This window comes from Salvelinus fontinalis, chromosome 40, assembly GCF_029448725.1.
Source record: "Salvelinus fontinalis isolate EN_2023a chromosome 40, ASM2944872v1, whole genome shotgun sequence".
Taxonomy (NCBI): domain Eukaryota; kingdom Metazoa; phylum Chordata; class Actinopteri; order Salmoniformes; family Salmonidae; genus Salvelinus; species Salvelinus fontinalis.
Window position 1 is genome coordinate 22,227,577 of NC_074704.1, and position 13,000 is coordinate 22,240,576.

The window sequence follows — 13,000 nt, forward strand, 5'->3', positions numbered from 1 at the left end:
TAGATATGGGAGTTTATCAAAATTGGATTTGTTTAAAAAAAATTGGTGGGTCTGTGTAATCTGAGGAAAATATGTATCTCTAATATGGTCATACAGTTTGCAGGAGGTTAGGAAGGGCAGTGTGAACATAGCCTGTCTTCTCTTTAGAGCCAGGTCTGCCTACAGCAGCCTCTCTCAATAGCAAGGCTATGTTCACCGAGTCTTTACATAGTCAAAGCTTTCCTTAATTTTGGGTCAGTCACAGTGGTCAGGTATTCTGCCACTGTGTACTCTCTGTTTAGGGCCAAATAGCGTTCTAGTTTGCTCAGTTTTCTTTGTTAATTCTTTCCAATGTGTCAAGATATCATTTTGTTTTCTCATGACTTGGTTGGGTCTAATTGTGTTGCTGACCAGCTTGCTTAGGGGACTCTCCTCCAGGTTCATCTCTCTGTAGGTTTCTTTCTCCCACTTCAACTTTACCATTTCTTTGCAGCCGCTGGCCAACATTTAATTGCAGACAATATTAAAACACATACCAAGCACAACATCTAATTATGTATAACTTAAGACCTGTTATTGACAATTATCTATTCTCATGGAATTTCTGGTCCATTTCTGGTAATTTCAATGAAATACAAAGGCATTATTTCAGGTATTACAGTATTTATTTCAATTTTGACAAAGCAATATACAAGCACCAAATAAGTTGTGGATATTAAAGCAGCCACACATATATTTACAATGACACAATGATTCCTCGGGTCTAAATGGGGAGCATTGTAACATTTCCCACCCATAAGATATTACAAATAAGACTGAAGTGCATATCATTGTACAGTGCTAGATAATTCTGTTCAATCAGGGGATTCCATTTTACAAAAATGTCATCTTGCTGAACAATCAGTCCAGGATAAAGCTCATTCAATTGTGACCATTTCTGTTTTTTCATCAGTGAACTAGTAGCACATCACTGAGCTGCTCCACCCACACTCCTCTCTTTCCATACTGTTACTCCTCCCTTTAGAGTAGGTCCTTTGAAAGAATGAATACCGTACTATCAACTAGCTTCCTTTCCTTGTTCTATGTCATTGTCCTCACTGATTCAAATGCACCGAATAGGTAAAACAACTCGTAAAGCTAACGTTTCTGAATCAAATCTGTGTACTTTCTGCAAATGCCATAAAGTTAATTTACGGCAGTGGAAGAAGAATAATGCAGTTACAGTGGGTTAGTCATAGTAGGGAACTTCTGTAACTATGTACACAAATTCATGCATTGTTGTAAAAACTGGCTCCACCCACATAGCAATATTCAAGTACGTATGTTGACCTTGCCAACAGATAGGGAAGTTAAAGTGAGTACTTTCTCCGATCTCCCACATCTGTCAGAACAATAAAATGAATAGGGAATAGGAAAGGAAGCACTATACATTATACAGCCAATAGGATATACAGTACATCCTTTTTACATCTCAGTTCACACTTCCTACTACCTCTGAACTCTATCTATGCTATCTGCCCTCCAGTGCCTTGTCTCGGGCGATGACGGCCTCATCAAACTTGATCATGAGAGTGGTGCCCTTGTGCCAGTGCACCGTGACCTTGGCGGGGAAGCCGCTGTGTGTTAGAATGGCCTCCACCACGCCCCCGGTGAAAGCGGCACAGTTGAGCGTGCTGTTCTCTTTGGGCACCGAGATGAAGGCGTTGATCAGGGGCTCTTTCTCAATGATATAGTAGGTCTTGTCGTCGTCGTTGGCCTGCTCCAGCTTGTCCGCTTCCTTGCCGAACAGGGCCCTCCACACCGACACCTGGGGAATCGAGCGGGAACGGAAGACAGAGAAAGGTGAAGGTTTGTTTGTGTTTATGCTTATGTCAGAGGCCAGGTCTGTTGAAGTGGAGGTTAAGTCGCTGCTACATCCAAGAGCCATGTACACCGAGGCTATATTTGTATTACATTATAGCCTAATGTCATGTGAATGTTAGTATAATGTCAAACATTTGTTGTTATTACACTAATGAAAAAGTATAGTATGTGAATCACACACAATGTGCAAAGTTCTCTTGGTCATGCCTTAATGAAGAGCAGTATGTTCAACACTTTGGTTTCCCTTTTTCCATTCTTCTCTCTCAACACCAGCACATCCAGCAGGCTGGCCCCCACGCCTTGACCCAAGTCTGCCAAGCGTGCCTGCAGCTCGGACACAGAGTACACCCGACTCTGGCAGTATTGCACCATTTCAGAGAAGAGCAGGGCGAATGCGCTCACGCTGACCTCAGTCTTGGGTCTGGTGAGCGAGCGCTCTAGAATCGCAGACTTGCCCCTGGTGAAGCGAGTCTCCATTTTCTACACGGGAAAGTGAGGAGAGTGAGTGACTGTCAACAACATCAGAATGCTGGTGTATAATAAAATATCAGCGCATGACTGTTGGTGCTTTCAAGACAACTGGGAACTCTGGAAAAAACGAGGTCAAATCATGACATAAGTGATCTTCAGGTCGTAACTCCAGAAGGATGCCCGAGTTGGATGACAGTTCAAATGATTTTCCCCAGTCATCCATTTCAACACACCAGCAAACGTGCTACTACGGTTAGATACTCTTGAACAGAATATGAATAAAAACAATGATTATTTCGTTCAATGAGCACACATTGTGGAAAGCAGACCCTAAAACATCCACAAAGAAGAAATAAACATAGTGAATATTATAATAAAATTATTCAAATGAATCTTTCTCACCAATTTCTGTTGTTGTTCTTAACAGAACAATTTGCAACCAACACGTTTTACTTCCTGTTCCGGGGATACGTCACAGTGACAGATCAAGATATTAATGTTGAAATATCTTCCGTTTAAACATTATGGTATTGATACAATTATTTTAATTATTACAGTTTTCATAAATCACTATTTTAAATAGATGTTTTTTTTAATTTTTTTTTTAAACCTATACAAATTATTTTAAAAATAGCTAATTATCATCCAGTAGAGGCCACTATTGTCCCATTTATCCACTGGTAGTGGATGTTTTTCTTAATGTCACAAAAGGAAAATTAACATAGGGGCCAAAATTCACTTCATACATTGAGAACAAGAGGGTTGGGGATGTAAAAAAAACACAAAAACAAACAGACACTGGCTGCTATTCTCAATGCAGCAGTCACTCAAATGTAATAGACTTTGTTCCCCTTTACTCCCAACCACCAAAACCTCATAAGCCAATGAACACCACCTGCCATGGGACACTAATGTCATGAGTCAGGAACGTTACTGTCATCTGAAAAAGCATACACACACTGATTATAGTGTATGCCTACTACAATGGCTTGTTTTTGGGGAATTTATTAAGTGTAATTTCCAATAAGGTTTCTGGGCTTCCCTGACATTGACGGTAAACAGACCGCCCCTCTCCTCTATGCATCATGGAACACATTTACCAGACTTCACCATCTGTGTGTGTCTGTGTACATGTGTGTGTAATTACACCCATATGTGTGAAAGGTGGATGTAATAGATGTATATAATGGAACAAAAATACTGTGATGACTAATACAAACCAGCATATCTTCAGCACTTCTCTTGTCCCTTTAAGCCTGATCTCGTCACAAGCTTGAAAGGGCCTTATTTGTTTTCCGATGACAAACTTTGACTTTGGGTAAGAACCCATCAATATTTGGAGAGTTATTTCATCTATTGGGACACCACATTAAAAACACATTGATTCCCTGAAGTGGGAAGTGAAACCAGCTTTAGGTACTTGAAACAAAGCCTTATTGAGCACCTGGACATTCTGCTTGTGGTTTGTCATGAGTGGTTGTGGTTTGTCATAACAGAGTGTTGGACTGTAAGAGAGAAGAAGATTACAACTCTCATCGGCAGCCTGGGTTGACCTTGTCTGGGGATTGTTTGTGGGTTTAGATTAGCCTCTGGATCTGGTGTGATACAGCTGCACTCAGAATGACTACAGTGGTTCTATGGCTCTTCGTTGTGGCTGGAACGTGCTACGGCGTTCTCTGTTCAGGTAACCTGTGTTAATGGGCTGAAATTTCATGTTTATTTGGGTTCATATGTTAGAAAGTATGGCTGCCATACTGTGTTGTCCGTACACATCCTCATTGGCAACATATGCTTCTATCGTTAAACTGAGAGCTCAATTGAACACAAAAAGTCACTAGTGTTTAACTGGTGTACGATACATTAAATACCCCAAGATAGTATGAATATGAGTAGGAATGAAGCCCCAGGTGACTGTTTGCACTGAGTTTGTTGTAGCATGAACAAAAAACATTTGTTTTGGTTTCAGAGAACCACCTGCGGGACATGGACAGTTTCATCAGTGCCGTCTAACCCAGACATGTCCCCACTAGCCCTGGTGAGGACCCACTCACCCTGCACTTCCTGGGGGCCTCCAACAACATCAGCCACACCCACACTTCCGTGTTCGATACTACTCTCTTTGGCTTCTTTGACAAAGCCATCCACCGTTTTGTGACAGACTGTGGTGAGGAGAGAGGGGTCGTTCTGACCCAAGATGGCACCACAGTGGCCATTGCTCCCATGCTTCTAGGCATCGAGGTGGATCTGAAAGCTAAGCTGGAGGGCACCCCTCCTCTGGGCCTGTTTCCCCTCACCAAAAACCTATGGTTGTCGTTCCTTAGCCTCCAGGACTTTCCACCCACTCAGCGTCTGGGGCCGGATGGCTGCTGGGACAACGTGACCCACCCCAGGGTGTTCCAGCTGTCGCGGGTGCCCACCCTGGCCAGCGATGCCCTCATCAAAGGGGGAATTTATGGGTCCATCTTGGGCATGGATCTTGCCACCCTGGCTCCCTCTGAACAGCCTGGTAAACTCTGCAAGGTGCTGAAGTGTTACTACAACCATGTCCTGGAGGGGCAAGACCTGAAGATTGTATCCAGCCACATCGGCCCCAAGTGCAGGGAGATTGTCCAAGCCCTGCTGGGCACCCTGGACAACCAGAGGCAGGTGATGGAGACCCTATACCTGGTGTGGAGGCTGGAGAACAATCAGTGGATAGCCAAGGATACAGGGGTGGAAAAAGCAGTGAGAGACAGAATGCTGGAATTTGTCCACAGGTACTGGGGTGAGTCTCAGGATGGGGGAGAGGGAATCATTTACCCCTGTAATTATGAAATTGTAGGTGATGAATGGCTATTCATTTGAAGTCTACAGAAAATTGGTCTGTAAATATGAAGAGTAATTGAACCTGTTCTACTCTGGTTCAACCTCTCCAGACTGCCCTCCCATCATCCCACGATGTCATTGGAGGGGGGCACCCTACTGAGGGTCTTCCTTCCCTCTTGCCCTGCCCCTTCCCTTCCTGTATATCCACCACACCTACCAGCCAGACAGGCCCTGTCGCTCCTTCCGGCAGTGCTCCAGGAACAAGAGGGCCTTGCAGCGCTTCCACCAAGAAGACCGCGCCTGTGCCGACATCGGATATACAGTAGGTGACCTTTCACCCCCCCATCCATTCGCAGATATTAACAAACCGTTTATACTAAGCTTCGTAGATGGAGACAAGTGTCCTGTACAATTACTGAAGCAGTCATATCATAGTGTAATGAACACGATGGGAGACAGAGAGCTGGTTTCAAGCGCAGGGCGCAGCAGGTGTTTGTTTGTAAAGGACCACAGGAGGAGGCAAGTAGCTGGGTCCACGGGCAGGCAGAAGGTCATATACAGGGGGTCCAAAAAGACAACAGTACAGGCAGGGAAAAGGCTAGTAACGTAGTCCGGGAGATCAGGCAATAGGTTGATAACAGGAAATCCGATAGGCTAAAGTACAGGCAGGGAACAGGAAAAAGGCATCGTTAGTGAGGCAGGCCAAAACTATCATACACTGGATGAGTAAATCACGGGAAATACCAGCGCTCTGAAAGACGTGTGTCACAAAACAAACAATACCTCACAGGGATGGAGTGCAAAGACCTGAACTAAATAGTGTGTGATAATGACATACAGGTGTGTGAACAGGTGATCAGAATTCAGGTGACTGGGATCTGGAGAGTGAGCTGCGTTCAAGGGGATCTATGTGTTTGAGAGTGTGAGTTGGAAGCAGACGTTACACATAGCACATCTTGACATGTTACACGGTATAACTTGAAGCAATATGTAATGACAAGATGCTATAACAGGAAGCAGGGTTGTGAGATCAGTTGTTTTATCACTCCAACTCCTAAATGTATGTCCCCCTCAGCTTTGTGGTGGGTTCTGACGGGTACATCTACGAGGGGCGAGGCTGCCATCACCTTGGCACCCACACTAGGGGACAGAACTCTTACGGTTACGGCGTGGCCTTCATTGGCAACTACTCCTCCTCTCTGCCCTCGCGCCACGCCCTGGATCTGGTGCACCAACACCTGGCCAAGTGTGCAGTGGACGGCGGGCGCCTGCAGGCCAACTTCACCCTCCACGGGCACCGGCAGCTGGTGGACACCTCCTGTCCAGGAGATGCACTCTACTCAGAGATCAGGGGCTGGGAGCACTTTGGGGTGAGAGACTGTTCAGTATTATTGGCTACTATAGTGTTAGTCAATGTCAAATGTATCCGTTTAATACATACACAATCAAAATGGCATCACAGTTGCGCCAGAACACTATTCAGTCATAATACAATTGTGCCCTTTTTCCTACATTAGACATTAGTGATAAACACCAACATTAAGCTGTTTGTGCACTGTTGATATTGATGCTGCTGACAGGTTTTCATCCGGTGTCATCTTGATCACTCATTACAGCAATCTTTCACAGGAAACCAGCTCATCGAAAAAGGACCAATGAAGTGAAAAAAAAAAGGACCAACCAATGAAAAAGGACCAATGAAGAAGACAAGCATGTAAAAAGCAGTGTGGAATTAAACCGGTTTTGTCAAAATGTTTCATCGGATTGTATGGGGGTATCAATTTGTTATGTCCATGATAATAGTGTGTTTTAGAGTTATAACAGCGTATAACACTCCCCCTTATGGTTGTCACTGCTTCACATTACAGTATTGTAACACAACAGAGAGACATGTATACTGAACAAAAATATTAGAGCATCATGAGCTGAAATAAAATATCCCAGAGATTTTCCATACGCACAAAAAACGTATTTCTCTCCAATATTGTGCAGAAATGTGTTGACATTCCTGTTAGTGAGCATTTTTCCTTTGCCGAGATAATCCATCCACCTGACCGGTGTGGCATATCAAGAAGCTGTTTAAACAGCATGATCATTACACAGGTGCACCTTGTCCTTGGGACAATAAAAAGCAACTCTAAAATGTGCAATTTTGTCACACAACAAAATACCTCAGATGTCTCAAGTTGAGGGAGTGTGTGATTGGCATGCTGACTGCAGGAATGTCCACTAGAGCTGTTGTCAGATAATTGAATGTAAATGCATCTACCATAAGCCACCTCCAACGTTGTTTTAGAGAATTTGGCAGTACGTCAATCGGCCTCACAACCGCAGACCACGTGTAACCACGCCAGCCCAGGACCTCCACATCTGACTTCTTCACCTGTGGGATCGTCTGAGACCAGCCACCCGGACAGCTAATGAAACCGAGGAGTATTTCTGTCTGTAATAAAGCCCCTTTGTGGGGGAAAAACTCATTCTGATTGGCTGGGCCTGGCTCCCCAGTGGGTGGGCCTATGCCCAGTCATGTGAAATCCATAGATTAGGGCCTAATGTATTTATTTAAAGTGACTGATTTCCTTATATGAACTTATACCTCGGTAAAATCGTTGAAATTGTAGCATGTTGCATTTATATTTGTGATCAGTATAGCTGAATCTGTTGAGAGAGAGAGACAGTGACACCCAGTGGCATAGGAATGACTACTGTCACCAAGGCTACCAGAGTATTCAGGATGGATCTGTTCCACTCAATGACAGGGTTCCACTCCTCTTAGTCTATATCAAAATGTTCAATTAAATGTTCATTCATTAAAAGTGAATTACAATTAAATTACTGTAAACATCGCATTTAACACAAAACTATCATCAGTTTTAGCGGGTGTAGGGAGACAATTGACCCTATTGGAATACTTTGAAACGGTTTTGGCTAATGAATTATACAACTTGGCTATCTGTCCAATTCATGGAAAACATATTGATGAGGTTGTGAGAGTGAAATGTTTAACAGGTGTGTAAGTTAATATTCATTTAACAGGCCTAAATCCTCGATTTCAATCAAATGATTGTAAACTCAATGCACGAACATTATTTTGAATATTCTTATTCATTTCATCATTGTAATAATGAATATTTTGTCATGTTATTTATTTTCTTCATCAGCATGGGTTGACAATCATGGCATATTTGTTTAATCAACACTGATTTTTCTATTTTCATGCACTTTCAATGTATTAAAAGTACAGTATAATGTTAAATATCCAACACTGGTCAATGTTGATACCTAAGCATACTGTAAATCGTATTGATTAATTAATTTCATATTGCCTACTTTAAATAACCTGTTGTCTTCAATTTTTTAAGCGATTTTTTTAACCAACACATTTTAATGTGTTCTCTAACCATTGTGTATGCGAATTGCCAATGTCAATAAAGCATCATAAATTACTTTTTCCCCCAGTGACATCGAGTAAAAATGTTAGAGGATCTGTATTCATTAGGGTGAAATAGGATTGGCCCGGGGCAAATGATACAACAGGATAAATAAATGTGCTCAGAAATGTACGCACACTGTGCGCAACAAGGAACGTGTCACCATAGAAATGGAATCTAGATTATAATTCTATGTGCGTCACACTGTCCAATAACATACATTTTAATTCCTAAATCTATGTGTATTCCTCAAAGGTTAAGTTATTCGCAATCACAACCCACCTACAGTATATCGATAGCAAACGCGAATTCTTCATTCAAGTCAATCCAAAAAAATCATATATTTTTTCCTGTTCTGAGTAAGGTAAGTAGGTCTTCCCATAATGAGAAGGACCGATATTGCACGCATTCGACATTTTAGAAAATTAACGTTACTTCTGTAACCGATGTGAAATGGCTAGCTAGGTAGCGGTGGTGCGCGCTAGCAGCCTTTCAGTCGGTGACGTCACTTGCTCTGAAACCTTGACTGTTGTTGATGTGTGCAGAGGGTCCCTGGTTCGCGCCCGTGTCGGGGCGAGGGGACGGTCTAAAGTTATACTGTTACACTTGGATCATATCGAATCTATTAGCTATACAACCAATTTATCGATCATCTAAGATGACTTGCTTCCTCATCATAATTAAGGTCTCATTAATCTCATCTGCACTTTCATTGTTTATATTGCATGTTGTTGTTCTATGGAAGGTATAATGTATATTCGTCCCATTTAGATAACTTTTTCCCAGCATTCATTTGAAAAAGACAGATGTACTGCTGTAGACATCTGGTATTGGGTTCTGTGCTCAGTAACCCTCGCTCTTTCTGCAGAGCTTTGCCCAACAAAAACAAATAATCAAAAAGGCCTCATCACTTTCCATGGAGGAGCAGTTAGTTCGTGCCATGAACCAATTCAAATCACTCTCTGCTCGCCACATTCTAACTGGTTTAGTCACTAATTGAAGACTCTATTGCAGAAAATGCTCAAAAGGCAAGTCTGTGCTCTGAAAGCCCAGGAAAGGCTCCCGCTGGACCTCCCTCTGAGACCAATGAAGGCCCGGCTCCTTGCAGGGAAAATAGTCTTCTTGGAGTGAGTGCAGTGTTCTCAGACTATTTTTGAATTCTACGAAACGTTAAACTCAAGTTACCTAAATGACATATATTACATCATTAGACAAGGCTAAATTATAACCTGAATGTATCAAACTATATTAGATGACAGCAATAGTTTGATAGTGTAGACAGACATAGTCTGATACATTTCTATATTCACATGAAGGCGTCGTGGACACGGGCGCCCAACGGAGCCATCCAGTTTCTGAAAGAGAAATGTTGGAAGTTGAACTTCTTGCATCTAAAGGATGAGACATGCCAGGCCACTGAGGTAAGACATACAGGCCATCTGCAATGCCAATATTGTTTCTTTGATTAAAATGTCAAGCCTCGTTGTCATTTCTGTGTATAATATGGTGTTCGAAGTTGGTCAATATTACATATGAGTTTACTATCAACTTTGGATGTATTTGGTGTGTTGTCTTTGTGAAAAGCTATAGGATAGTTATGTATCTCTCTGTCCATTTACAGCTCACTGAGCTGTATGGACATTCTGAGACCTCTTCAAAGGAAACTCTAATTGACGAGAAAAGTCCAAGGACCAAGTGCCCGGCCAGTGTCGCTGGGGCTGCTGACATTCACAACACCAATGAGGAGGCTTCAGAGGAGTCTCCGAATAACAATGTGGTGGATGTTCAGGCTGAGCCGCTGGACCTGGTCAGTGTGGAGAAAGAGGCTGCTGGAGATGGAAAGGTCCTCAAGGTGGTGAAGCCCAAAGGGTGGCTGAAGGAGAGCTGCAAAGATCAGCTAACCCCCAAAATCTATGATATGATTGCAGAACTACCAAAGGTAAGGAACAAGAAGCCTGTTTCGTAAATGAAAGGTAAAGTGTCTTTGCAAGTTGGGTGTATCAGAGTTGTCTCAAACTAGACAATATTACAAAAAACCTGCTATAATCTTTGACTTTGGATGTCTGTGCTATGTTTTGTGAAAAAGGACAAATATCTGTTTTGTTCTTACTCTTTCATTGCTCTGCATTGTCTGCTTAGTCCTATTTCGGATCCACTGAGAGCCTTCCTGAGATGTGTAGCAGAGGTCCTGAGGTGTGCAGTGGAGTGCCTGAGGTTAGTAGCAGAGGTCCTGAGGTGACCAGCAGAGGTCCTGAGGTGACCAGCAGAGGTCCACGGATCTACAGTAGAGGTCCAAAGGTGTGCAATGGAGAGGCTAAGCTGTGTAGCGGTTCTGAGGTGTCCAGTGGAGTGCCTGTGGTGTGCAGTGGAGTGCCTGAGGTGTCAAACGCAGTGGAAGAGGTGTCCAGTGACACAAAGACAGCAGCTGCTGAAGACCTTCAGGACACTGAAAATGTCCTCAGCAAGGTGGTGAACCCCAAAGGGTGTTTGAATGAGGACTGGGAAAATCAGCTGACCCGAGACTTCAATGATATGATTGCAAAACTCCCAAAGGTAAGGAACAAGAAGCCTGTTTCGTAAATGAAAGGTCAACTGTCTTTCTAAGTGGGCTGCATCAGGGTTGTCTCAAACTGGACAATATTATAAATGAGCTACTATAATCTTTGACTTTGAATGTCTGTGGTATGTTTTGTGAAACAGCTAAAGGACAGATGTGGTGTTCTTACTCTTCCACTGCTCTGCGTTGTCTATTTAGTCCTATTTTGGATCCAACGAGAGCCTTCCTGAGGTGTGCAGCGGAGTGCCTGAGGTGTGCAGCGGAGTGCCTGAGGTGTGCAGCGGAGTGCCTGAGGTGTGCAGCGTTATTAGTTATTGGTTGTTATAAAAGTCTGCACGCCAGCATTTGTTGTCTATTGTTATAATTGTCCAATAAATTCGAGGGTTGTCATTATATTCCCCCCCCCCATATGTTTACCTGCATGTAAATGCATGTAAAAACAACCTGAATAACATTTAAGACAGCACCGACATGTGTAGACTTAAAAAAAAATAATAATAATCATTTAAAAAAACATAATATAGTGCCTGAGGTGTTGAACGCAGTGGAAGAGGTGCGCAGGTGGCAAAAAGAAGACAAACGTTGGTGCGTGTGGAAGTTCTTCACACGCACCAACAGCCTCCCCAAAGAGGAGTGACTGAAGCACACACAACTCCGGGCCACACTTTGCCTCAGCGACCGAATTTCTCCACCATCTCCCCCTTTCCTTCCAACTGCCTTTTTGTAATAATAAATATAAAGGGGATCTGAACCCCAACAAAAAAATGTTTTCATGAGTGTTTTTCATATGACTTATGAAGAATGCTTGAAAAAAAAGAAAAATACTAATTCATTATCCAGACTATTAAGCTGTTTGAGAAGTACTTATTAAGTGCCTATTAATCACAGTATTACTGCATTACACACTAGTAAATATGTACGAAATCATTTGAGACACGTTGTAAGTTTGCGGTTGAATGGCTCTACTGTGGGCTATTTTCCTCATCAAAACCAAATCACAACTTTATTTGCATAGCACATTTCTTACAGATGATGCATTTCAAAGTGCTTAGAAAATAAAAAAATAAAAGGTTAGAAATATATAAAATGAGACACATTAAAATAGTAAAATGATAACAGTGGACATGAGACTAATGCATTAAAATACATTCAAATAAATAAGATATACACAATGGCATAAAAATAGATAGGACTAAGCAAAAGCACGGCTAAAAAGTAGCTCTTCTAAATGTCTACAGTTTCTGAGGCCATCAGATTCTCCGGCAGGCTCTTCCAAAGGCCAGGACCATAGTGGCTGAAGGCAGCCTCACCAAACGTTTTGGTTCTCAACTTTAGAACAAACTAAAAGACCCGTGTCAGAGGATCTGAGGTACCGACCAGGCACATACAGTATCTTAAAAGCATGTTAGACATGTATTCAGGTGCAGGGCCACATAGTGTGTTTAAAATCAATTATAAAACCTACAGGCAACCAATGCAGGGACTTTAAAATAAGTGTGACAGTATGTTCAATTCTATCTCCTGAGGACAGTTCAGTTATATTGGTGTTATAGTGCCCTCCAGTGTTTCTGAGTAAAGGTTTAGATAAATGATGGTTGTAGTGGTGGGACTTTGACAAAGCTATTGGAAGTTGTTATGTATGTCTTCTAAGTCAGTTTTAGGTTGCATAAGGAGACAGTTCAAAGAGAATCCACAACTCAAAGGGGAATACTTTGAAAATGGTTCTCTGATCTGGCACTGATCAGAGAGAACTGTAATGTGGAACCCTGTTTTCACCTCTCCAATGGTGTTGGATCAGAATTCTTGGCTGCCTGTCCAATTCAAACTCACAGTCATAATCTCGTGAAACACACACTGACCAGTGTGTGAGATTGAAATATTTAACAGGTGCATG

General features: G+C 42.5%; 1 protein-coding gene and 1 pseudogene across 1 annotated transcript; one reads left to right on the top strand and one right to left on the bottom strand.

Moving 5' to 3' along the window:
* Window positions 1-622: 622 nt before the first annotated feature.
* Window positions 623-2,789, bottom strand: LOC129840025 (trafficking protein particle complex subunit 5-like). The gene is made up of 3 exons (XM_055907830.1): window positions 2,716-2,789; window positions 2,050-2,322; window positions 623-1,786 (listed from the first exon to the last, which is right to left on the bottom strand). The coding sequence occupies exons 2-3, from the start codon at window positions 2,317-2,319 to the stop codon at window positions 1,490-1,492; spliced, it is 567 nt and encodes a 188-aa protein (XP_055763805.1). The 5' UTR covers window positions 2,320-2,322; window positions 2,716-2,789; the 3' UTR covers window positions 623-1,489.
* A 1,507-nt stretch (window positions 2,790-4,296) lies between these two features.
* LOC129839604 (uncharacterized) lies at window positions 4,297-11,433 on the top strand (annotated as a pseudogene).
* The last annotated feature ends 1,567 nt before the right edge of the window (window positions 11,434-13,000 follow it).